General features: G+C 35.5%; 2 protein-coding genes across 3 annotated transcripts in view; both read left to right on the top strand.

The window, feature by feature from the left end:
- The window catches only part of LRP12 (LDL receptor related protein 12), a 71,214-nt gene that overhangs the window by 8,518 nt on the left and 34,898 nt on the right, over positions 1 to 27,798 (top strand). Inside the window, exon 2 of one of the 2 annotated variants that reach the window (XM_063079442.1) lies at positions 25,537 to 25,593. The exons of the other annotated variant lie outside the window; for it this stretch is intronic. Within the exon in view, the coding sequence (XP_062935512.1) occupies positions 25,537 to 25,593 (57 nt within the window). The remainder of the gene's footprint in view (positions 1 to 25,536; positions 25,594 to 27,798) is intronic. 2 annotated transcript variants of the gene reach the window in all.
- Positions 9,094 to 11,947, top strand: LOC134363964 (nuclear pore complex protein Nup107-like). Its single transcript, XM_063079821.1, is given in 3 exon segments — positions 9,094 to 9,455; positions 9,457 to 9,980; positions 9,983 to 11,947. Coding segments are annotated over 3 exon segments (2,772 nt in total). The 5' UTR covers positions 9,094 to 9,156; the 3' UTR covers positions 11,932 to 11,947.

Here is a 27,798-nt window from a genome sequence, read left to right as displayed (position 1 = left end):
GCCCATCTCAATTAGAATAACTACATTTCAAATGCTTGATAGCCACTTTGGAAAACAGTGTCTATTAAAGCTGAATGTAAACATGCCCTGTGGCCCAGCAATTCTACTCCTAAGTATAAATTCAAAATAAGTGGGTACATAATGTGCACCGAAAGATGTGCAAAAATGTTCATAGAATTTTTATTATAGTCCTACACTAGAACCATATGTTTGTCAGCAATAGAATGGATGAATAAATTATGGTTTATTTGCATAAGGGACTACTATACAAAAACAGTTCTCAAACTTTTGGGTCTCAGGACTCCTCAATTTTTGAGGAATCCAAAGAATGCTTTTAAACAATATTGGAAATTAAAATTGAGAAACTTAAAATATTAATCCATTTTAAATGACAGTAAGAAACCCATTACATGTTACCATAAGTAACATGTTAAAAATGTGTAGTGACAAATAACTATTTTTCAAAACAAACTAAATTTAGTGAGAAGATAGGCATTGTTTTACATTTATGCTAATTGCTATAGGGCCAGAGTTACGTTAGTGAAACATATCTAATGTATTGCCAGACAGTACTTGTTGAGTAAATGGATTCACTTACCTACAAATGAAGTAATTGCACTCATGTGATTCCTAAGGTTGAAAACCATTTTTGCATTCATGAATAGGACGTAAGTTGGTAATGATATATTTTAATCTTCTGGAATACATTTACTAATATTTTTTAGACTTTGCATTTATATTTGTGAGGTCAGTTTATAGTTATTCTTAATTTTCTTCCTCCCTCCACCCCTTTTCTTTCTTTCTCCTGTAACCTTACCTCTCCTGCCTGATTTTCATATCTGTTAATCCATTCTTTTAGATGCACTTGTAATTTTTTTGTTGTTGATTCCAGCAGTTAGGAGCAGTATAAAAGATTTTAATGTTCCAGTCGTGATCATTTTACCTTTTAAGATTTGGAAAGGAGAGTTACGTGTTTGTTTCTGAATTCTGTAGGTACTATGATAGAAAAGCAAAAATTAACAGTTTTGTACTGATAAGTGCTGATGGGAGAAATGTTTTCGTTCCTACACGGTTAAACTTTATTTCACTAAGCAAGAGAGTAAAGATAAGCCTCTAAGAAATAGATCTCTTCTTATGAATGGGCCTTAGGACTAAGTAAGCCAGTACAGTACCTTAGTGGAGATGAATTGGCCCCATGAGAGGAGAACTCACATCTCAAGGCAGGAGCTGTGGGGAGTAAAATGGAGATGCTAAAAGAGGATTGAGCTCAAGTCACGGAGTAGGACTCCCTTGTATTCTCTCAATTGGATGCATCCAGTTAGGGAAGACATTTTAAGACCAAACTAGTTTGTTCAAAAGGTAGCAGCCACAGAGTTAACCAAAATGCAGCCCCAGTGCTATCTAAGCCATGACTTAGCAGTGTCACTAACATGACTCCTTGTACATAAGAGTAGTTAACCTAGGTGCAAAGGTTGGGGAGATGAGACAAACCTACTACTTACAATTGGTGCTACTGGAGTGGAATCACTACATGGGTTTTAGGTTCTAGTGTCAATGAGTAAGGCCTAATTGCCCTGGCTAAAATCTCCAGTACAATATTTTTATTTATAATCACCTTTAAAACAATTGTGTTAAGCATTTTATTATCATCAAAGCTGGGAAGATGGGCGGATGATACATGGGAACTTATGCTCTTCTTTCTATTTCGTTTCTATTTAAAATTTTACATATAGCAAAAAATAAAGTGTTAACATACTTACCAAAACCAATTGCATTAAAATTTGCAACCCCATTCTCAACAATTGTTTTGACTACTAAGTTTTCCTCTCCCTCTCCCTTACTGTTATTTTTGTCTCATGTCATTTTTCTTGAAGTCTTTAATAAGATTGAAATTTATTTTACTGAAGTACATTCTTGAATTCTCTCTCACTCACTCACTCACTGAGAAATGTGTGTGGGTTGTATATACTCCTAGGTGTACATAGCTGAAAATGTTTATTTTGCCCTCGTACGTGGCTGAATCTAGAATTCCAGATTCCAATATATTCTTTCAGAATTCTGTATATTTTACTTTATCATCTTATATCTTTAAATTACCATTTTAGTTCTTGTACCTTTGTTTTTTTAGAAGCTTATAAGTACCTTTTTATAGGTGGTGTTTATAGTTTTCACTAGTATTTGTGTATCTCCAGTTATTATTACTGTTTGGTGTCTGGTGGGCCATTTTATCTGAACATATCAATATTTTTCTGAAAAACATATATGCTTGTATGTATATTTGTGTGAATATATACAGACATACTTATATATAACATGTACATATGCACATATATGTGTACATATGTGTTCTAAATCTCTTTTATCCTATATGTTCCCTCATTTTAGAAAATCTATTAAGTGAATAATAGATATTCTGGCCTTTTTTTCTCTTAGACTTTTATATCTTTGTCTTTTTATTCTACAATTTAAAGATTCTCCAGTTTAGTTTTCTAAATTATAATTTGTCAATAATATGGCTACTTACACATACCTTTTTTTAAATAATGACAATTTAGTGTTTTTTAATTAGCTATGGAGCTAACTTGTGTCTTTCTTACCTCCTCTGAGAGCTCTTTAATTCTCTCCCTGCCCTGTCTCCTACTCCCAGTCCCACCCCTCAGAATATGGTAAATGTAGATCATTTTCCCAGAAAATAATCCCTATATGCACATTTACCGAAAATTTTGTATACAATGTCACATGGTTCCAGAACTTCTAGAAGCTCATTCATGAACTCTCCATCCTTGCTATTCAAAGTGCTGTTCTAGAGCCAGGTGCATTGGTGCCAGAACCTGGGAATTTATTAGAAATGCAGAATCTCAGGTTCTGCCCCAGATACTGAATCAGACTCTCCATTTTAACAAGATTCTCAGGTGATTTATTTTGTATTCATGTTTGAGAAGCACGGCTGTAAGATTTTAGAAAACCCTGCGGTATATAGATCAAATGCTAGGATTTGGACCCAGATATCATGGCTCTAGAATCTGTGCTCTTAACCACTACATACTGCTTCTTTGAAATTTTACTTAGAGACCTACCTAAACTCAATGCAGGTCATAAGCAAACTGATTAATTCCTGGTATATTTACTCTTTAATTCGTTATTAGAACTCATCTGCTTGTGGTGCTGATGGATGAGCCAGAGATGCCAGGTCATTTATGTTTTCTGAAGTAATTTTGGTTTGCTATTTTAGTTGAGATTTCTAAATGGTAAGAAGCTGGATACTTGGATTTTACACTACCTACCCTTAACTTTTGTTATAAGGATATTAAATAAATAACCTAAGCAAATACTTTCTACATCAAATGTTAATTTTCTTCCTTCCTCAGCAGATGGACAAAGGAAAATTTATAAAAATAGTAATTAGATGGCTAATTAAATTAGAAACAAAGATTAATTTCAAAAGCAGTCAAAGAAATGCAAATAAATACCACCTACCAACTTAGTAAATATATGAAAACGAAACTGTTCTATCAAATGTTCAATAAAGACATAAAAATGCAAATGTGGTTAAGATTCAATGAAATGAGCATTCGCATTTGACTAGTAGAAATGGCCATCTTTGGCTGATGGGTTTATTGGTATTATATGACATATCTTGTGCATTTTTCCATATCACTTTTTTTCATGCACTGTTTCCCTAATGTTGAACATTAGGTAGTTAAATTGTTTACAGTTTTGTTCACAGTTATAAACAATGATGTAATTAACATGCTTTTATTATTGTTTTTTTAATTAAAAGAAATTTTTTTGTGGCTGGCCAATATAGAAATTGGACCCTGAACCCTGGTGTTATGAGCACCACACTCTAACCAACTGAGCCAACTGTCCAGCCGCTGTTACTAATTTTTGTTTGAATTTTTATTATTTTCCTTATGATTGAGTCATAAAAGTAGAACTACTGGGTCAAAGGTTAGAATATTTTCAAAGCTCTCAATAAAAATAAAAATAATACCTAATACTTATTGAATGCTTACCTTGTGTTAGTCATTGCTCTGAATGCTTTGTATATATTAATTAGTTTAATCTTTATATCAAAACTATGAATTGGGCTCTATTCTAATACTGTTTTACAGAAAACCAAGCTATAGAGGAATCAAATAATATTCCTGAAGTCACACAATTAGAGCAAGGATTTTTTTTTGAGAAAGATTATACTACTTTAAGCTTCTGCCCATAGAATTTAAGCTTATGTATTATTTTATGCCCTCCCTAGTGAAATGTGCAATAATAACACAATAGCAGTAAGCACAGCTAGAACCATAGTTATGGTCTCTAAATACCATTTCAAGGGTCACTGTATGAATGGCTAATTCCAGTCTGGGAAAGAAAATACAAAAGTTGAGCCTGGGATATCTGTTGAATCAGAAAGAAAGGAAGCTACCAAAGATCACTAGTTCATGCCAGAAGAACATGGAGGCCAATATAAAGGGGCTCCAGTTGGCCAAAGATGACAGAACTTGAGCATCAAAAAGAGTAATGAAAACAATTGGTTGAAATGCACTGAATATATAAAAACTCCTTAGTTTCTAATGAATTGAATTGTAATGAATGAATAGAATTATAATAAGAAACACAAACACACATACCACTGCAATAATGATGAATTATTAGATACCAGTGGAAAAAATAAGCCACTAACTCTGTACTCTGAAAGTAAGCAATTATGAAGAAAGAATTAAACATTTATCCTCCCTTTTTCTGTGTGAACTCTATTTCAGGGTAAGCAAATACCATTAGTTGTTGGGGGGAAGTTCTTTGCAGAATTTAAATTAATGAATATGGAAAGAATGACAGGATTAAATATCATTTTGCCACCTCTAATGAAATAACTTATTCAGGCTATAGCTTCATCAGTGGATGAAGCTATTAAATACGTGGTCATGTGGAAACTTCTCGGAGGAGGAATCCAGCTGTCCTACCTGGACATACTGATTCATATCAATCTTATGAAAAGTAGGGCAAGCAGATAGTATATGCCTCCTGCTGTGGTACATGTATAACTCTGAAGTTTTCCAGCAAAAAATGTTGAACCTTTGTCAAATCAAGCTTCTGCAGCAGGGGTTGGCAAACTGTATCCTTTCAGTCAAATCCAACCTACTGCCTATTTTCTTTTTAAATAACATTTAAGTAAACAGCCACTCTGATTTGTTTACATGTATGTAGCTGCATTTGTGCTGAAGTAACAGAGTTGAGTAGTTGCATAGAGTTGAGTAGAGACCACATAGCCCACAAAACCTAAAATATTTATCTCATCCTTTTATAGAAAATGTTTGCTGACCCTTGAGGTAGACAAACAAAGTTAAGTTGACGTCAAAAGGAAGTGACATCACAGAACATGGGACATGTTTACAGGACAGCTGACTTGGTTTTTGTAACAAGTCAGTGGTATTGAACATGAGGAAGCATCCCTCTAGGTAAATAGAGACTTAAATATACCAACCAAATGAAACATTAAGCAAACTGAAAAGGCATTTATGAGACAGTCGGGAAAATCTGATTATGAGCTGGCTATATTAAATGATATCAAGAATTATTATTAATTTTGTTAGAATAATAGAGTTATAGATAGAGAATGTCTGTTTACAGAGATGTATATTGACGTATATAGAGGTGAAATATGCGGCATTTATCTCAACATACTTCACAAAAAGAAAAAGGAAAAAAGTAGCAAAGGCAGGAGTCAAACTCAAGACTTTTTGATGTCAGCTCATGTACTTTCCATTGTATCATCATGCTATCATATACTATCTATAATAAATTTTAGAATGCCTTCTAGGTTGCTTTTGACAACTACCAACCTATCTTTTTAAAATGTCCTAATCCCTTGGATTATTTGTCAGTGTAAGTATGCCTTTGGTTTTCTCCTATTCTACTATATCTAGACGTTCTTTATTAACAGGGATGAAGGATGGATCTACATTTTCTGGTGTTGGTGGCAGAAGAGCCTGGTATTCCATACTTGATTCTACTGCTCAGTAGCTGATGGAGTTTGGATGTATTGTCCCCTCCAAAACTCATGTGGAAATTTGATCTCCAATGTGGCAGTGTTGGAAACTGATTGAGCCATGGGGGCGGATCCCTCATGAATGGATTAATGCTCTCCCTGGGGGAGGGGGGATTAATGAGTGAGTTCTCGCTCTGTTAGTTCCTGCGAGAACTCATTGCTTAAAAAGACCCTGGCACCTTCTCTCTCTCTCTCTTGCTTCCTCTCTGTTGTTTCCTCTTGCCATGTGATCTGCTTCTACCCCCCAACTCCCTACCACTTTTCCGCCATGAGTAGAAGCAGCCTGAGGCCCATGCCAGACACAGCTGTCCCAGAATCGTAAGCCGGATAAACCTCTTTCCTTTATAAATTACCCAGTCTCAGGTATTTCTGTGAATAGCTACTGTTTTAGTCCGTTTTGTGTTGCTATGAGATTTAATCCTGCCAGTTTAATTGTTGTGTCTCAACTTCGTGGGCCTTATGGGAATATCAGTAACTCCTGGGATTATTTTAAAATTAAAGGATATGTGTTAAGAAATTTTTTCGTAAATGATGAAATTATTAGCCAAAGTAAGACCCATTTATATTTTTGGAAGGTACACTGAGGGAATTAAATACATGCTCTTTGTAATAAGACAGACCTAAGTTTGGATGTCAGTTCTATTTCTTAGCTGTGTCACCGTGAACAAATTAGTTACTATTTCCAAAGTTTAGTTGCTTCATTTGTAAACTGTAGATAATACCTAGCTCACATATTTGTTCTAATGATTAAGTAAATTAAAAATCTCTGAAAATACATAGTATAGCTACAGATAATACTAGATAATTAAATATTTTTTCTCTTCTTTCACTTGGGGAAACATACCTATATAGCAGAGGTGGATATATTTACATTTGATATTTTTTAAAAGTTATGTGGAAAAGGATAATCCTCAACTTCACTGTGATACTTCTACAGGAAAATGCCAGTTTGATAGGATAAACTGAAAATACTATTTTAAGGTTCTGTGAAAGAGTAAGTTAGTTATGAGTTGAGCTTCAGTAGAGATAAGTGAAAAGCTAGCTGTTCGCTGAGAGAAAAAAAATTACTTAAACATATTTATTACATTGGGCCGTAAAACTATTAAAAATGCAAGAAGGTGAAAAATGGTAAAAACGGCATGCTTTTTTCTTGGTGTCCTCTTCCCCTCCCCACCAACAAGTTGCTAAAGAGTAAAGTCCCTTATTATCTAAAGACTGAAGCTGCTCAAGAGCTTTGACTAATCATTTACCAAATATTTTACATTTTGGGGGACAGTGATAGCTCTCTAAGCCTCTAATTAAAGTGAGCAATTGGATCTGAAATCTCTCTTTTCCATGTTGCTAACTTTATCCACTAATAAAAGAAAGCCTGTGTTCCTCTTACCCTCCTAACTATAACATGAAACCAAATTGGTAATTATGCAGAGGATGTTTCATGCCTAATTTCAAAAGTCATAATTTTGATTCATTAAATCAACAAACATTTACTGTAAGGACTAGTAATAAATAGTTTTTGAAAAGTACCAACCACAGTGATTGGCACAAGGTAAGTGTTCAGTGAATGCTGGGAGTCACATAAAAATTTGCACCTTGGGAGAAAGGTTCAGATTAGGGGTAGAAATTTGAGAGCTATCAACATGGAGAACTTGAGCCCTTATACGTATATGCTGAAAAGAGAGAGTTTCAAAAAAGGGAGAGGATAATATGCCAAGAGATCCCTGAATAGTTGCCAAAGGAGGTAATTTACTAAGAGTATTGGTCGAGGAAATTGTTTGGAGGCTTGAAGAGAATAATGAAGTACTGATAACAGTTTTCAAGGGAGTTAGTTGTACATAGAGCTGAATAAGGCTTTGTTAAAAGATTATACAATAGCACTGAGTATCCAGATGAATTGAAACCTGAATTTATAGTGACACTTTCTCATAGTTATTTGGTTTTCTCCAACTATCAGAAAACTGGATTCAGAGTTGATATTTTTGAGGATAAAGTGTTTTATAAATAGGTCATTGGTAACATTTGCCGCATGAGTTTTAGAAATGTGTTAGGGGTAAAAGCTAGACTGAGGACAGCTCAGGAACAAATAATAGGTAAGGAAGCTCCATTAGCGAGTGTAGATTCTTTCAAAAATTTTGGCTGAGAAAGGAAAGACCAAGATAGGAAAGTGGGAAGATAAAGGTACAAGAAAGTTTTTTGGTTTTGTTTTTTATGGGCAAGAAATAATTGAATATACATTTAAGAGGAGACAAAGGAACCAGAAGAGAGGAAAGGTCTGAAGATGAAGCAAAAAGAGGCACTAATGAATGATTCCATGATTCAGAGTGATCTTAGGCTTAGTATGGCCTTGGCGCCTGTGATAGAGCCTCTGATAAACCTGAGAACCATCTTCCCTATCAGTGAAATACTAACTGGTTAATTCATATAACTTCATGTTCTCTGGTCATAGAAATTGGTAGAAGTAGAAACTACTTACTCTCATCTTTTGTAAATAATAAAGGTAGGAAAAAGACAACTGTAGGATATTTGATGCAGAAAAAGAAAACACAGGGTTACTGTCAACAAAAACTTAGATCTACAAATATTATTGACTGTAATTTTAACAATTTAGTAATTTCTTTTTTATGTTGTTAAAAGTTACTAAGATTTTTAAATTTTGCTTTCTTTATAATTCTACTTTTAAAAGGCTATTTTTCTGCAGCCTACTGTGTTAACAGTCATTTATCCTTGTTATTGGAAAAGCCAACACTGTTTCTATTTGTTTGCATTCATCTGTGTATAAACAGTGTTGTTAGTGATGTTGGCAAGAGTGAGAAAGTTATAGCTACATATTAATGTTCTCATCATTGAGTCTTCTGTAGAAGAACATTTTCTTAAGGTGACCTGTTGCTATAGGAGAGGGTAACGAATATGTCTTCATATTTATATTAAATGATATTTCTTGTACCATTTTGTCGATAATATTAAGGAAAAGCATCACTGCAATGATATTATAATGCTATAAAGAAAAATTGGAAACTGTGTAGCTATAGAATTTTATGTTGTGGGGAAGGCTGAAACGTGGTGGTTGAGCTGGAACCGAGCTTGCAAGGTTCCAGGTGGACGAAGTTGTAGCCATGGACAGGAGTGGCTTTGGAGAGATGTCATCCCCTGTGATCCGGGAGGCAGAGGTGACACGGACTGCACGGAAACAGAGTGCTCAAAAAAGAGTTTTAATTCAGGCATCCCAAGATGAAAATTTTGGTAATACTACACCAAGAAACCAGGTTATCCCTCGAACTCCCAGCTCATTTCGACAGGCTTTTACTCCACAGAACCGAAGCTTACTAAGGCAGCCAGATGTTTCCTGCATTTTTGGAACAGGAGGGCGGTCTCCCCGGCTTACACAGTCTTCAGGGATCTTGGGAAATCTGTCTGGTAATTAATCTGGATGACAGTAACTGGGCAGCTGCATTCTCATCCCAGCGTTCAGGGCTCTTCACAAACATGGAGCCCCATAATGTAACAGAAGATGTATCTCTCAGTGCTGTTATGTTATGTGAGGATGATCCTGAAGAAGCAGCAACCATGAGTATGTTTTCTGATTTCCTGCAATCTTTTTTGAAGCATTCTTCAACTACAGTTTTTGACCTTGTGGAAGAGTATGAAAACATTTGTGGTAGTCAGGTGAATATACTGAGTAAAATAGTGAGCCGAGCAACACCTGGACTTCAAAAATTTTCAAAAACAGCCAGTATGCTCTGGCTTCTTCAACAGGAGATGGTCACATGGAGGCTGCTGGCTTCCTTGTATAGAGATAGAATACAGTCTGCATTAGAAGAGGAAAATATGTTTGCAGTTACTGCTCTGAATGCCAGTGAAAAAACAGTTGTGGAAGCATTATTTCAGAGAGATTGGCTTGTCCGGCAAAGTCAGCTGGTGGTTGATTGGTTAGAAAGTATTGCAAAGATGAGATTGGAGAATTTTCTGATAATATTGAGTTTTATGCAAAATCAGTATATTGGGAAAATACTCTGCATACCTTAAAACAACGGCCACTAGTTTCTTATATAGGAAGTGTTCATCCTCTTGTCACTGAATTGAACCCTGATGCTCCCATAAGACAGAAAATGCCCCTTGATGATCTAGATAGAGAAGATGAAGTTAGATTACTCAAATATCTTTTCACTCTAATTGGTGCTGGAATGACAGAAGAGGCACAATGACTCTGTAAACGTTGTGGTCAAGCATGGAGAGCTGCAACACTTGAAGGCTGGAAACTGTATCATGACCCTAATGTTAATGGAGGAACAGAATTGGAACCTATTGAAGGGAACCCATATAGACGCGTTTGGAAAATAAGTTGTTGGAGAATGGCAGAAGATGAGCTTTTTAATAGATACGAGAGAGCAATTTATGTAGCTTTAAGTGGGAATCTTAAACAGCTTCTTCCTGTCTGTGACACCTGGGAAGACACAGTATGGGCCTACTTCCGGGTGATGGTGGACAGTCTGGTAGAACAGGAGATCCGGACATCAGTAATAACTCTGGATGAAACTGAAGAACTCCCTAGAGAATATTTGGAAGCAAATTGGACCTTAGAAAAGGTTTTTGAGGAACTTCAAGCTACTGATAAAAAGAGAGTTCTGGAAGAGAATCAAGAACATTATCATATAGTTCAAAAATTCCTTATCCTGGGAGACATTGATGGTTTGATGGATGAGTTTAGCAAATGGCTTTCCAAAAACAGAAGCAATCTACCTGGACACCTGCTACGCTTCATGACTCACCTCATTTTGTTTTTCCATGCTCTGGGACTACAGACCAAAGAAGAAGTTTCTATTGAAGTTTTAAAAACATATGTACAGCTTTTAATAAGTGAGAAACATATAAATCTCATAGCATTTTATACCTGTCATTTGCCTCAAGACCTCGCTGTTGCCCAGTATGCATTATTTTTGGAAGGCATTACAGAATTTGAACAGCGCCACCATTGCCTGGAACTGGCCAAAGAAGCAGATTTGGATGTTGCAACAATAACAAAAACTGTAGTTGAGAATATTCGAAAGAGAGATAATGGTGAATTTAGTCATCATGACTTGGCCCCAGCTCTAGATACTGACACTACTGAGGAGTACCGTTTAAAGATTGATGTAATTGACTGGTTGGTATTTGACCCAGCACAGAGAGCAGAAGCACTGAAACAAGGCAATGCAATAATGAGAAAATTCTTGGCATCAAAAAAGCATGAAGCTGCAAAAGAAGTATTTGTGAAAATTCCTCAGGATTCCATAGCAGAAATCTATAATCAGTGGGAGGAACAAGGAATGGAAAGTCCACTTCCTGCTGAAGATGATAATGCTATCAGAGAACATTTATGCATTAGAGCTTATTTGGAAGCCCATGAAACCTTTAATGAGTGGTTCAAGCATATGAATTCAGCTCCACAAAAACCTACTTTGGTACCTCGACCAACTTTTACTGAGACAGTGGCTCAGGAACACAAAGAAAAGAAATATGAAATGGATTATGGTATTTGGAAAGGGCATTTGGATGCCCTAACTGCTGATGTGAAGGAGAAAATGTATAACGTGCTGTTGTTTGTTGATGGAGGCTGGATGGTGGATGTTAGAGAGGATGCTGAAGAAGACCATGAAAGAGCACATCAAATGGTTTTACTGAGAAAGCTTTGTCTGCCAATGTTGTGTTTTCTGCTTCATACAATATTGCATAGTACCGGGCAATATCAGGAATGCCTACAGTTAGCAGATATGGTATCCTCTGAGCACCACAAGCTGTATCTGGTATTTTCTACGGAAGAACTAAGGAAGTTGCTACAGAAGTTAAGAGAATCCTCTCTAATGCTTCTAGACCAGGGACTTGACCCATTAGGATATGAAATTCAGTCATAATGTAATGTAATCTTTGTAATCTCACTAATTTTCATGATAAGTGGGTTTTTTTGTACAATATACATATTTGTAATTACTGGATTTTTTCTTTTGCATTATTCTGAGGGGAAATGTAAAATTTAGACATTTGAATTTTGTTCTTTTTCTACAAGGAAATCCATGTCCTGAAAAAAAATGTAGCAGAACTTGCTGAACTGAAGAAGTTATTCAGCGAAATAAAAAACACAACGGAGAGTTTAACCAGCAGGCTTGTCGAAGTTGAAGAGAGAACCTCTGAACTTGAAGATGGGCTGTTTGAAATAACACAAGCAGACAAAAAGAAAGAAAAAAGAATCAAAGACATTGAAGAAAATCTGAGAGAGATATCAGACAACCTTAAGCGCTCAAATATCCGAGTCATGGGTATTCCAGAAGGGGAGGAAAATGGAGATTCCATTGAAAACATATTCAACAAAATAGTGGCAGAAAACTTCCCAGGTATAGGAAAAATCACAGATCTTCAGATCCAGGAAGCTCAACGATCTCCAAATGTATTCAACCCAAAAAGGCCTTCTCCAAGACATGTCATAGTCAAATTGGCAAAACTCAGAGACAAAGTGAGAATCTTAAAAGCTGCAAGAGAGAAGCGTCAAATCACCTATAAGGGAGCCCCAATCAGGCTAACATCAGACTTTTCATCACAAACCCTAAAAGCTAGAAAGGAATGGGATGATATATTCAAAATACTAAAAGACAAAGATTGCCAGCCAAGAATACTCTACCCTGCAATGCTATCCTTCTGAAATGAAGGGCAAATAGTATATTTCTCAGACAAACAAAAACTGCGGGAGTTCACTACCACACGACCACCCTTACAAGAAATCCTCAAGGGAGTACTGGGTTTGGTTCCTGAAAAATAACTACCACTGCCATAAAAACCCAAGAAAAATCAAAACCCACTAGGATAATAAAAATGGCATTCATGAAGAGAAAACAAGCAAACAAAAACGCTATCTACAACCTAAGGAACCAACTAACACAGAAACCAATCAGTAAATCAGAAAGCAAGGAACAAAAGAGACCTAAGACAACCAAACAACCAACAAAATGCTAGGAATAAATCAACACCTTTCAATAACAACTCTTAATGTAAAAGGCTTAAATTCCCCAATCAAAAGACACAGACTGGCTGACTGGATCAAAAAGGAGGACCCAACTATATGCTGCCTACAAGAGACCCTCCTCACCCATAAAGATTCACACAGACTAAGAGTGAAACGATGGAAAAAGATTTACCATGCAAACAGAAAAGAAAAACGAGCTGGAGTAGCTATTCTTATATCTGACAAAATAGACTTTAAACTAAAAACCATAAAAAGAGACAATGAGGGACACTACTTAATGATAAAAGGACTGATCCATCAAGAAGACATAACAATCATAAATATGTACACACCCAATGTTGGAGCAGCCAGATTTATAAAACAAACTCTGCTAGATCTAAAGAAGGAAATAGACACTAATACCATAACAGCAGGGCACCTGAACACCCCACTGTCAATATTAGACAGATCATCTAGGCAAAGAATCAGCAGAGAAACACAAGATCTAAACAATACTCTAGACCAATTGGAATTGGCAGATATCTACAGAACATTCCATCCAACAACCTCAGAATTTTCATTCTTCTCATCAGCACATGGATCATTCTCCAGGATAGATCACATATTAGGTCACAAATCAAGTCTCAATAAATTCAAAAAAATTGGAATTATCCCATGTATCTTCTCAGACCACAATGGATTAAAACTAGAAATTAATAACAAACGAAACTCTGGATAATATACAAACACATGGAAATTAAACAGCATTGTACTTAATGACGTATGGGTCCAAGAAGAAATCAAGCAGGAAATCAAAAAATTTATTGAAACTAATGAAAATAATGATACATCATACCAAAACCTGTGGGATACTGCAAAAGCAGTATTAACGGGGAAATTCATTGCATTAAATGCTCACCTCAGAAGAATGGAAAGATGGCAAGTGAACAACCTAACACTTCACCTTAAAGAACTAGAAAAACAAGAACAATCCAAACCTAAAGATAGCAGACGGAAAGAAATCATTAAGACCAGAGCAGAACTGAATGAAATTGAAAACCAAAAAACAATACAAAAGATCAATGAATCAAAAAGTTGGTTTTTTGAAAAGATAAATAAAATTGACAAACCATTAGCATGGCTAACAAAAAAAAGAAGAGAGAAGACTCAAATAACAAAAATTAGAAATGAAAAAGGTGATATTACAACTGATTCATCTGAAATACGAGGAATCATTCGAGACTACTATAAACAACTATACGCCAACAAATTTGAAAATCTGGAGGAAATGGATAAATTTCTGGACACACACAAGCTCCCAAAACTGAACCATGAAGACGTAGAAAATTTGAACAGACCAATAACAATAAAGGAGATTGAAGCTGTTATCAGAAGGCTCCCAACAAAGAAAAGCCCAGGACCAGATGGATTCACAGCAGAATTTTACCAAACATTCAAAGAGGAATTGACACCGATTCTTTACAAACTATTCCAAAAGATTGAAACAGACGCAAATCTCCCAAACTCATTCAATGAAGCAAACATCATCCTGATACCAAAACCAGGTAAAGATATAACCAAAAAAGAAAACTACAGGCTGATATCCTTGATGAATATAGATGCAAAAATCCTCACTAAAATACTAGCAAACAGAATACAGCAACACATACATAAAATTATTCACCACGATCAAGTGGGATTCATCCCAGGGATGCAAGGTTGGTTCAACATACGCAAATCAATAAATGTGATACACCATATTAATAAAGTCAAACACAAGGACCATATGATCATCTCTATAGATGTTGAAAAAGCATTTGATAAAGTTCAGCACTCATTCATGACAAAGACCCTCTATAAGTTAGGTATAGAGGGAAAGTATCTCAACATAATTAAAGCCATATATGCCAAACCCACTGCCAATATCATCCTGAATGGGGAAAAGCTGAAAGCTTTTCCTTTAAGAACAGGAACTAGACAAGGATGCCCACTCTCACCACTCCTATTCAACATAGTGTTGGAAGTACTAGCCAGAGCAATCAGAGAAGAGAAGGAAATAAAGGGCATCCAGATTGGAAAAGATGAAGTCAATCTGTCCCTGTTTGCAGATGACATGATCCTATATATCGAACAGCCTAAAACCTCTACAAAAAAACTGTTGGAATTGATAAATGATTTCAGCACAGTAGCAGGATACAAAATCGACACACAAAAATCAGTAGCATTTCTTTTCTCCAATAGTGAACATGCAGAACGAGGAATCAAGAAAGCCTGCCCATTTACAATAGCCACCAAAAAAATAAAATACTTAGGAATTGAGTTAACCAAGGAGGTGAAAAATCTCTATAATGAGAACTACAAACCACTGCTGAGAGAGATTAGAGAGGATACAAGAAGGTGGAAAGATATCCCATGCTCTTGGATTGGAAGAATCAACATAGTGAAAATGTCCATACTACCCAAAGTGATATACAAATTCAACGCAATCCCCATCAAAATTCCAAAGACATTTTTCTCAGAAATGGAAAGAACTATCCAGACATTTATATGGAAGAATAAAAGACCACGCATAGCCAAAGCAATGCTGAGCAAAAAAAATAAAGCTGGAGGCATAACACTACCTGACTTTAAGCTATACTACAAAGCTATAATAACCAAAACAGTATGGTACTGGCATAAAAACAGACACACTGATCAATGGAATAGAATAGAGAACCCAGAAATCAACCCCCACACTTACTGCCATCTGATCTTTGACAAAGGCACCAAGCCTATTCACTGGGGAAGGGACTGCCTCTTCAGCAAATGGTGCTGGGATAACTGGATATCCATATGCAGGAGAATGAAACTAGATCCATACCTCTCACCATATACTAAAATCAACTCAAAATGGATTAAGGATTTAAATATACACCCTGAGACAATAAAACTTCTTAAAGAAAACATAGGAGAAACACTTCAGGAAATAGGACTGGGCACAGACTTCATGAATACGACCCCAAAAGCACGGGCAACCAAAGGAAAAATAAACAAATGGGATTATATCAAACTAAAAAGCTTCTGCACAGCAAAAGAAACAATTAACCGAGTTAAAAGACAACCAACAGAGTGGGAGAAAATATTTGCAAAATATACATCTGACAAAGGATTAATATCCAGAATATATAAGGAACTCAAACAACTTTACAAGAAGAAAGCAAGCAACCCAATTAAAAAATGGGCAAAAGAGCTAAGTAGGCATTTCTCTAAGGAAGATATACAAATGGCCAACAGACATATGAAAAAATGCTCAACATCACTCAGCATCCGGGAAATGCAAATCAAAACCACACTGAGATACCATCTAACCCCAGTTAGGATGGCTAAAATCCAAAAGACTCTGAACAATAAATGCTGGCTAGGTTGTGGAGAAAAAGGAACTCTCATACATTGTTGGTGGGACTGCAAAATGGTGCAGCCTCTATGGAAAATGGTATGGAGGTTCCTCAAACAATTGCAGATAGATCCACCATACGACCCAGCTATCCCACTGTTGGGAATATACCCAGAGGAATGGAAATCATCAAGTCGAAGGTATACCTGTTCCCCAGTGTTCATCGCAGCACTCTTTACAATAGCCAAGAGTTGGAACCAGCCCATATGTCCATCATCAGATGAGTGGATATGGAAAATGTGGTACATCTACACGATGGAATACTACTCAGCTATAAAAACGAATGAAATACTGCCATTTGCAACAACATGGATGGACCTTGAGAGAATTATATTAAGTGAAACAAGTCAGGCACAGAAAGAGAAATACCACATGTTCTCACTTATTGGTGGGAGCTAAAAATTAATATATAATTCACACACACACACACACACACAAAAAAAAAAAAAAAAACGGGGGTGGGGGAAGAAGATATAACAACCACAATTACTTGAAGTTGATATGACAAGCAGAGGGGACATTGTTGGGGGGGAGGGGAGGAGGGAGAGAGGTTTTGGTGATGGGCAACAATAATCAGCCACAATGTATATCGACATAATAAAATTTTTTTTAAAAAAAAGAATTTTATGTTGTACTTTTTTTCAGAAATTAGAGTTCTAGTATGTGTATTCAATCCACATTAATTACAAGCGTAATAAATACTTTAACAAGTCAAATATTATAAAACGTATCAAAAACAAAAGCTAATCATTTCTGCCCCTCCTCCCTATCTTGGGGATTTGAGTCTGTCCCTACCACTTACTAGCTAAAGTACCTTGGGCAAGTTACTTCACCTGATTCGGTTTCCTCATCCGTAACATGGGGATAACAGTCTGTGTTCTTACAACTTTAGGGGGAAATTTTAATTACACATCACAAGTTCAGTGCAATGCATGACATTTATTAAATGTTGACTGTGATAAGTAGTCGTCTTACTTCAGGGTGTGGGAAAGGTAGTGAATGCAAGGGGGCACCAGAGATATTTTTGGGGTGATGTTAATGTTCTGTGTGTTATAGGACTGTATATATTTGTTAAAAACTCATCAAAATGTGTCCTTGAAATTGATTAAATTTTATGCACATGAATTATACCTCAGCAAAGCTGATTTTTAAAAAGATAACTGCCTTTTCCTTTTCTCTGTACTTAACAACTTCATTAACTATTAATAAAGTAGAGTTGACATTAAAAGTTCCCAACATTTTTATCATCAGGCTTCTTTTACTGTTCCTTCCCAGCCCCAATCCCAACCCCAATTACAGGCCCCACAGTGTAAGAGATTTTGCCTATTGAGAAACAAAGAAAGAAAAAGCTATCTTTATGTGTCCATTATACTTTTCTCATGTGCTAAGCTGACCGTGTATTGAATTTATCAGTTTGGGTACTGTGCTTGATACATAATTTGAATAAGGCACGCCACTAATCACTTTCCAGAAATGTTATAATGTAATCAACAAACTAATTACTTAGTGTTCAGTAATAAGCTATGAAGGTTAATAAACCAAGAAGAAAATTAGAAGCAAAAGTAATATGCTTAAATATATACTTAAATGCTCATTTCTTTAAATGAAATAAAATGCTTAATAACAGCACCCACTATATGTGTATATATGTATTACATGTGCATATATATTTGCATTATCACATGGCAGAAGGGGAAGAGAGCATGTGCTCCAGAGAGAAGGGGTGGGGCTGAACTTACCCTTTTAATAGGAACCCACTCCCCTGATAATGGCATTCATCCATTCATGAGAGCAGAACTCTTATGAGCTAATCACCTCTTAAAGGTACCATCCCTCAATGCTATTGCATCAGAGATTAAGTTTCCAACACATGAACTTTGAGGAACACATTAAAACCATAGCATCAGTACAAAGGAATATTATTCAGCCATAAAAAGGAAAGAAATCAGTCATGCTGCAATATGGGTGAAAACATACTGCTAAGTGAAAGAAGCCAGACACAAAAGATCACCTATTGTATGATTCCATTTATTTGAAATGACCAGAATAGTCAAATCCATAGAGACAGACATCAGATAAGTTGTTGCTAGGGGCTGAGAAAATGGAAAGGGGAATAAGTGCTAATAGGTACAAGTTTTCTTTTGGGGAGATGAAAATGTTCAGGCATTAGTGGTGATGGTTGTGCAGCTTCTTGAATATACTAAAAACCACTGGACTGTATACTTTTAAAAGGTAAATTTTATGGTATATGAAATTTACCTCAATAAAGCTGTTAATATAAAATATATAAGTGTATAATTTATTGTCTTTTTTTTGTGGAATTCTGAATCCCTTCAAATCTTCATACTCTGTGAACCACAGTACTCATAGGTAGGAAACTTTGAATTCATAGTCTTAAAGTTCCTTTTCTAGTTTTTGTCATGAGCTCTTATATCAGTAGTTCAAGCTAATTTTAGAATAAAGAAAATTATTTTCATCTGCATGAACACTCACTGAGATGCTCAGGAGTAGGATTCATAAAGATCTTTGCATGCTCTTTAAGGGATATGATTTGTTCTCTGAATAGTAGGATCATGTGTTTGTTTAGTATTTGTACTTTGAGAAATAATTCATTATCATCATACCCTTATTTCCAAGACATTTCAAACATAAAATCTCACTAACATAAAATACTATGGGAAGTCTAAACGTATGAAAACATTGAACTCCCAATGTCCATTAAGAATGTGGTTTAAGAATTTTATAGGTCTTTCCATAAAAAGTAACATTATACATAATCATTATTATTATTTTAAATGGCAGGTAGGTTTAGGCCAGTTTATAATAATCTATAATGGATGTCTGCAATTAAAAATCTGTAGATATATTTTTAGAATACCAGAAGTTAAATAAAGCAGGAAAATATAATCTTATCTGCAAGGGATTTCTTAACCTTTTTTGCATGAAGCATCCTATTATAGGTATTTGTTAGATACTGTGGAGCCTTTCCTCAAAGGAATGTACTGAATTCTTCATATACTTTCAAGGAATTCACAAATATCTTGGCCGAGCCATATGTGGGAAAAGTGTGTATATTAGTTTGTCTGGACTGCCATAACAAAATACTGCAGACTTAGTGGTTTAAACAACAGAAATTTATTTTCGCACAATTCTGGAGGCTAGAAGTCCAAGACTAGGTGCAATCAGGGTTGGTTTCTGGTGAGGCCTCTCTTCCCGGCTTGCAGTATCCTTACTGTGTCCTCACATGGCTTTTTCTCTGTACATGTGTAGAGAGTGATATCTCTGGTGTCTCTTCCTTTTACAAGGACATGAAATTTTGGGGACTAGGGCCCCACTCTTATGACCTCATTTAACCTAATTTAACAGAGAGCCAAGATTCAGTTGTAGTCTTGAGAAATGAGAAAGTGGCCACTCTGCGTGCTTTGATTCTAGATCTTAGGCGTATCAACATATAACCAAAGCAAATGAGCCCTCCAAGATAGTGGAGCCTGCCTGCTAAGCAGACTATATTAAGATTTTGAGGGTAAGAGCCTCATTGGTAGTAAAATTTTTGGAAATGTTTTATTTTACGTAATTTGTGTTTATAAGATACTGAGGGGAATAAAACAATGCATATAATATAAAACCTGATTTTAAGACACCTACATGTTTTAGGATACATAGGCATTTCCACAAATCTCTAATACAGAGCAATTTGGGTGTCATATAAGTGGTATAATATGCTATCAGAGGGTTTTTTCGTTTTTAAAATTTCTTGTTATGGAGAATTTCAAATATTTGTGGAAGTAGACAGAATAGGAGAGTGAACCCTCATTACCCAATATGTAGTCCTCAACACAATAACCCAGAGCAATCCTGCCCCATTCATAACCCTGTTAAATTTTTCCTGTCTTGTATTTTTTGAAGAAAATATCAGGCATTATTTCATCCATGAATACTTTAGAGTGCATCTCTAAAAGGCAAGGATGCTTTCTTTTTTGATAAATATAAATGCTTGTTAATTTTTACTCAATTTCATAAAAAATCCACTTAGGTTCAAATTTGTAATCATCTCACACAAGTGTCATAAATATTTATGAATCAGAATCTGAATAAGGTACACATTTTGTTATTATTTGATTCTTCCCTTAAGCCTTTTTCAATCGTTTCCTCCACAACCTTTTTTTTTTTTTTTCTTGTCACCTTACAGTATAGTATGTATGTTGAAGAAACTATTCTTTAGAATTTTTCATTCTGGAGTTTGCTGAATATACCGTCATAGTTTGATTTAAAATGTTCCTGTGTCCTCTGCCTGTCCTGTAAATTGGTAATTGGATTTAGAGCTACACTCTCTAATACAGTAGCCACTAGCCACATGAGCTATTTTTAAATTTAAAGTTAAATTAATTAAAAATAACAAAGTAAAAATTTGGTTGCTAAGGTACAATAGCCTCATTTCAAATGTTCAATAGCCACATTTGGCTAATGGCTCCCATATTGTACAGTGTCTCTATAGAAGATTTACATCATTATAGGAGCATCATCATATAGCATCGGTAATGCTGCTTTAGGTAGAGGCTTGATCAAATTCAGGTTCCTTTTGTGTGTGTGTATTCTTCCATTAGGAGGCACATGATGTCTTGTTATCTCTTTTTTTTCTGATTTTGTTAGCAGTTGTTGAGGGTCAATGCCTGGTTCCATTAGTTCATTAAGGATGCAAAATGCTGACCGTAGGAGTTTAAAAGACTCACTTCTGATTAGGGTGATATCCAGAAGCTTTACGGTTAACATTTAATTATGCCTTAAAATTTCTCTAAAAATCTGGTAAGTGAAAATATTTGGAGAAGAGGGATTGTTTGTTTTTAACAGAGGATAGAAGACCAATGTGTTTGGTGCACAAAGAAGTATGGGAAATTAAAATTGAAAAGGGTGTTTGGGGCCTAGAGTATGTAGGATCCTAAATGCAAGGATAAGGACTTGAACTTTAATTGGAAAGAAAAATGCTGCAGTAGTTTTTTGTCTGTCATCCCCTTTCCTCTTTTTTAACAAAGTCCTCATATGCTTTAGAAAAATTAATTCAACACCCTATTCCTAGGCTTATGCCAATCATATTCCATTTTGATTTCCTTGACAAGGGTGGGCATGTGGCCTATGCTGTTCTAAACAGAATGAGTATCAAGGCTTTTAGTTGCAAATAATAGGACACAAATCCTTTCTCTTCCTCTGGATGTGATGCCTGGAATGGCCGCAGCCATTTTGTTAGGTTGATAGGGAAGCCAGCACATGGCCAAGAGAATTAGAGAGAAAGGAAGCTAGATCTCTAAATTAAGTCATGCCTGAGGTCCAACTTGTTTACCTCCTGACTTTATTTTTTTAAAACAACTTTATTGAGGTATAATTTGCATACAATAAAGTGCACCCATTTTGAGGTTATATTTTGGTGAATTTTGACAAACAGAAGTACCCATGTAATACACCCTAGTCAAGATACAGAACATTTTCATCACCTCAGAAAGTTATTTCGTGCTTCTTACAAGTCAGTTACCCGTACCTCCCACCCCACACAACTAACTGATCTGATTTCTGCCACTGTAGATTAGTGTTTCCTGTTCTAGAACTTTATATGACAGAATAATATAGTACGAATTCTTTTGTGTTTGGCTTCTTTTGCTCTGTATGTTTTTGGAATTTCTTTTTGTCTTTCTGATATGTTTTCATTTCTCTTACATAGGTGTGGACTTGTTAGATCATTTGAATATATTTATCCTGAAAAGAAACCCTGTTTTATAAAGTGCTTGCACTATTTTATACTCTCACCGGCAATTTTTGAGAGTTCCAGTTGAAGCTTGTTTTAAAGCTTTGTTAGGGCAGTTGTAGAGTAGCCTTTACTTTAGAGCTAAATTAGCCCTATTCCTAATGTATGAGTAGACTTTCTGATCTGCTGAGTAGACTTTCTGATCTCCAGGTGTTCATCTAGGTCTCTCCACTTTCAAGTTCTTTCACCCTTGCTGGTCAGGACTTCAGAATCTTCCACCTTGGTGGGATGGAAGTGTTGACACTTCCAGCTTCCAGTATTAGTTTTTTGCCTGTCCTTGTGAGGTCTCACCTTAAATACATGCAGCTAAGCATTCAGCCTAAGACTATGGCCCTGATGCAGTTTTGAAGTTCTTTTTTGTTGGTGGTAAGGTCCCCCCCACCCCACCCCCGGCCCCTGCTCTCTCTGGTATTCTGAACATTTCTGCTGCTTCAGCTTCTCTAAATTACAATCTCTGTCTCCTCGGTTTAACAAGATCTCCATGTTCTGCTTGGATTCTCCCTCCATGTGCCAGGGTCTAGGAAGTCTCCAGGCAGAAAGCCAGGGCAATAATAGGGCTCACATTAATTTGTTTCCTGTTTCTCAGGGATCACATCTTACACAGCCTATTGTCCAGTGTCTGAATTTTTTTTTCACATATTTTTCCCAGCTTTTAAAATTCTTCATAGTAGAATGGCTGGTTCATTACCAATTACTCTGTCATGACCAGCAGCAGGGGTCCTATATCTGAGTTTTTTAAGAACTTCCCTTTTTGTTGCTACTGAAATGGGGTCTTCTCTTCACTTTATTTTCTGACTGGCTGTTGTTTGATTTCTATATGCTTATTTTATATCCTGCTACTTACTAAATTTTCTCATTGTTTGTAGTTGCTTTTCTATTGACTGTCTTGCATTTTCCAAATAGTTGTGCAATGATATCATCTGCACATAGATACAGTTTTAACCTCATTACAATTCTTATACCTGTAGCTGTTGTCTTTTGTCTAATTGCATTGGGTAATATTAGTACAGTCATGTATAGCTTAATGATAGGAATACATTCTGAGAAATGTGTCCTTAGGCAATTTCATCATTGTGTGAACATCATCGAATGTACTTACACAAACCTAGATGGTATAGCCTGCTACACACCTATAATCTTATGGGACCACTATCGTATAGGTGGTTCATCATTGCCTGGAACATTATGTGGCACATGTGACTATAGTGGACACACCTGTTTTCAGTAGAAAAGCCTCTAGAGATTCCCCCTTGAGTAAGAAGCATGCTAATTTTATTTTGTATTGTTTGCTTCTGTTTCATATATTTTCACTTATTTTCTCAGTAGATCATAATCTCTTTGGGAGATGGGACTATACGTGCCTCTTATTTATGTATCAGCTTAGCATTCATTCATTTCTTTGAGCAGATATGGTCAAACGCTATAATTTGTAGTAGTATATAATATATAAGTAGAAAATTTAAGACAAAATTTTACCAGTGCTCCTCAAACTTTAATGTGCATACAAAAGTAGAAGGTTTAAGCTAAAACTTGCCAGTGCTTCTTAAACTTTAATGTGCTTACAGATCATTGGGAATGTAGGTGGATCTTATTAAAATGCAAATTCTGTTCAGTAATCTGGGGTGAGGCCTGAGACTGCATTTCTAATAAGCTCCCAAGGATGCCAGTACTGCTGCTGGTCTACTTGTGAGGGCAAGATTTTAGGAAGTTTATATTGACCTTTGGCGAACCTTGTTAGGTGTTTTATTTACAAGTTTCTTATTGTTTCTGTTACCTATTTTTATAAGTTTGTATGGTAAAAAAAATGGGTGGTGTCTTTCTAGTAGTTTCAGTCCTATAAATGTAACATTTAACATTGCTGGGAAAAAGAAATTGCTTTGCGTGGTATTAATGAATAGTACTTAAAATAACTAATCAAGATTTATTTGTATACTTAATAGGGCTTACACATCTATTTCACCATGTCTACTGTATCATTTTTAATTTGAGGGAAACAACATTTCTTTTCGTTTTTAAGGATATAGCTATAGTTAAATTAAAAATGTTGTTTTATCACTGCTATTTTATTCTTTAGTAATAATAATATACTTTACACAGTTAGAAAAATCAATACTGTTCAGTACTGTGTGCTAGGCACTGTATCAAGTGCTTAATGGGCATCATATCATGTTAATCATCATGACATTCCTCATTTATTCATCCATCAGCTATTTGAGCACCTGCTGTGTTCCAGGAACTGTGTATACAAAGGTGAACCAAATAAGAACAGATCCTATTCTGCTATAGTTTAGTGCAGTGTGGGGTGCTATATAATAATCGAGTAATCACAGAAATGTGGTAGTTTAAAAGAAAAGTTGTTAATTACAATATTTGCCATTTTCTCCATTCTCTACCATGGAAGAGAGTTCTCCTTTTACCTTCTAAGCTTCCTCTACCAATCCACTCTGAAGAGAATTCTTTCTCTGTCCACTGGATTCCTGAGCTGTTATGGTGCCAGATCCAATTAAAGAGTAGAGAGAAACTAAATTTTAGAAGTAACAGTGAACAATTTGTACAAGAAAGAACAGGTTGATGGAAATAATTTGTAATAAAAAAAAATACTTTTTGAAAATGAATACTTGAAGGGACACTACACTGTTCACATTAATTTCAGTAAATATCTTCAGTACTTTAAATGGGAATCTTTTAGAATCATACTTTTATTTTATTAGGTAACATTCAGTGAATTACGTGAATGCTCCTATGTGCCCAACTCTGTGGAGTGAGGTATCATGGACTACCAAAGAAATATGTAATTAATTCTGTTCCTGTTCTTAAGACTATTAGAGTTGATGAGAAAAGGTTGAAAGATTTAGAAAACAATGCAAAACTTTTTTTTTTTTTTAAGTACCAACTTGGGTGGCCCTACCAGTAATCATCATACTGTAGCCTGTGGCTGATGTGACATGTTTTAAGAGGAATGATATTTTTAAAAAGCTAAGGTTCTCTCTTTTCTAATACTAGTGCTGAGTTCCCTTTTGATTATTAATTGGTAGGAAATTTTTTCTGGTGTTAAACAGATCTATTTACATGACCGTTATATTGTTCACATTGTGATTGCCAAGATGGTTTTTTTTCCCCTATTATTACTATGATTTTGGGCTTCTCAGTATTGTTTTGAAGATTATTATAAGAAACTTAAGTTTCTGAATATTAAAAGTAGTTCTATGTAGTTGTTTCTCTTTTAAAGGGAGGTCCTTAAAAATTTTTATAAATATTATCTTGGAAATTAGTTTATTCATTATGTTTAATTTTAGGAAATGGTGCTCTTGCAGAACATCCTGAAAATGTGCATATTTCAGGAGTGTCAACTGGTAAGTCATTTTTGTAATGTTTAAATTTCATGCATGACTTATATGGTAAATATTGAAAACTACCTGGTATCTTACGACGTGATATTTGGCTATAAAAATTATTACTGCTTTTTGCAGCATGTAATAAGGAATGAAGTAACTGGAACATGGAGAAATTCTCATAAGATAAAATTGATACTTGCATGCCTATGGATTTATTGTATTTTTCCAAACGGACTGCATAATTATTTTTTTGTACAAACATTCAACCAAGAGAAAAGTTAGCTCAAGTCGAGTTAGTATTTTCTTTCTATACAAAGTTATGTGAAATGAAATTTATTAAAATGTAACTTGGAATGCTGTCCTTAAAATTAGAGCCTTAGAAGGTAAGCATTTTGCCTGATTTTTAGATGAGAGTACTCTTCTTCATCAAACTGTTATACTTGAGTGCACAATTTATTTGCTGCTAAAAGTGACTCGACAACATACTTGTGTCCATGAAATTCAGAAACTTGTTGAGGTAAATGCATTATTTCCACTCATCTAAGCCTTTATCACTCAGTAATTACTTAATGGCCTATAACTACTAAAATTTTCATTCTTAGGTGACGTCCACAGTTTTGTTACCATTTTTGCAGTATCAACTGTAGTTACTAGGAAAGCAAAAATATTTATTTTTGCATATACAGTCATGTCACTTAACAAGGAAGATACATTCTAAAAAAATGCACTGTTAGGTTATTTCATTGTTTTGTAAACAGTGTACCTACACAAACTAGATGGTATAGCCTACTACACACCTCTGTATGATATAGCAATTTTAATCTTATGGGACCGCTGTCATATGCAGTCCATTGTTGACCAAAAGGTTATTACGCAGCACATTACTGTGCAGAAATAGGGTTTCTTACTATTAATTTATTATTTCTCTATATTCTTGATAAGTTTTATGTGGTTAAAAAATTGTACTGAGTGTATTATTCAGCATTGACTGATTTCTTTCATCTTTCTCAGCAATTTGTTTGGTTACGTTTTTCTCATGTGAAGCAAAACTGAACGTTCGTTCTGTTGTTTTGTGTCTGACTTTGTGTTCAGAAAGTTAATAGACTTAACCAATACTCTAAGGGTTAGTAAGCCCTAGTCAAACACACTGACAAGCCTAGTTTCCTGAAAATGAAAAGCAAGTGCCTCGGTAGCCTGTGCTAATTCTTTCACAATTTCTTTCCCTTTTTTTTATATGCTTTCAAATAGTATATAATTTTATACATCAAGTAAAAATAAAGGTATTTTTCTATTTTGAATAGCTAATGAGAATTATGATTACCTTTCCAAGTTGTAACTATGAAGATTGTTTACAAACAATTTTAATTTACCCAACCAAATGGTTGTTGTCTAATTCAGTGGTTTTTGGAATTTTTGTTCTGAGGACCCCTTTTAAGCTTTTAAAATTTATTGAGGACTGTGTTAGTGTGCTCAGGCTGCAACCACAAAATACAACTGGGTGGCTTAAATAACAGACATTAATTTTCTCCCAGTTATTGAGGCTGGAAGCCCAAGAGCAAGATGTTGGCAGGATTGTTTTCTGGTGAGGCCTCTCTTCCTGGCTTGCAGATGGTCACCTTCTCTTCTCCATATGTCCTTATATGATGGCCTTTCTTCTGTGAGTACTCAGAGAAAGAGAGAGGTCTCAGGTGTCTGTTCCTCTTCTTAGAAGGTCACCATTCCTATCGAATTAGGGCCCCACCCTTATGATTTCATTTAACCTCAGTTACCTAAAGGCACTGTCTCCAAATACAGTTACATTGGGAATTAGAGCTTCGGCATATGAGTTTTGAAAGGAGACATAATTCAGTCTATAATAAGGACTTCAAAGAGTTTTTGTTTATGTGAGCTGTCGCTACTAGTATTTATTAGAAATTAAAATTGAGAAATTGTTTCAAAACTTATTAATTCTTGAGGGGCCAGCCTGTGGCTCACTTGGAAGAGTGTGGTGCTGATAACACCAAGGCCTCAGGTTTGGATCCCTATATAGGAATGGCCAGTTAGCTCACTTGGGAGAGCGTGGTGCTGACAAACTTATTAATTCACGTAAAAATAGCAGTAATGAACTTATTGAATGTTTACATCATTAACATAATTTTATGAAAAATATATATAGTGCCAAACCCTGTATATGCTATGTTTTTTCCTGTAAAAGTAGTCCCTGCTTATCTATGGTCTTGCTTT

The sequence above is a fragment of the Cynocephalus volans genome, chromosome 15 (genome assembly GCF_027409185.1).
Source record: "Cynocephalus volans isolate mCynVol1 chromosome 15, mCynVol1.pri, whole genome shotgun sequence".
NCBI classification, from domain to species: domain Eukaryota; kingdom Metazoa; phylum Chordata; class Mammalia; order Dermoptera; family Cynocephalidae; genus Cynocephalus; species Cynocephalus volans.
The sequence above is the reverse complement of the archived record's forward strand: the minus strand, read 5'-3'. Positions and strand labels throughout refer to the sequence as shown.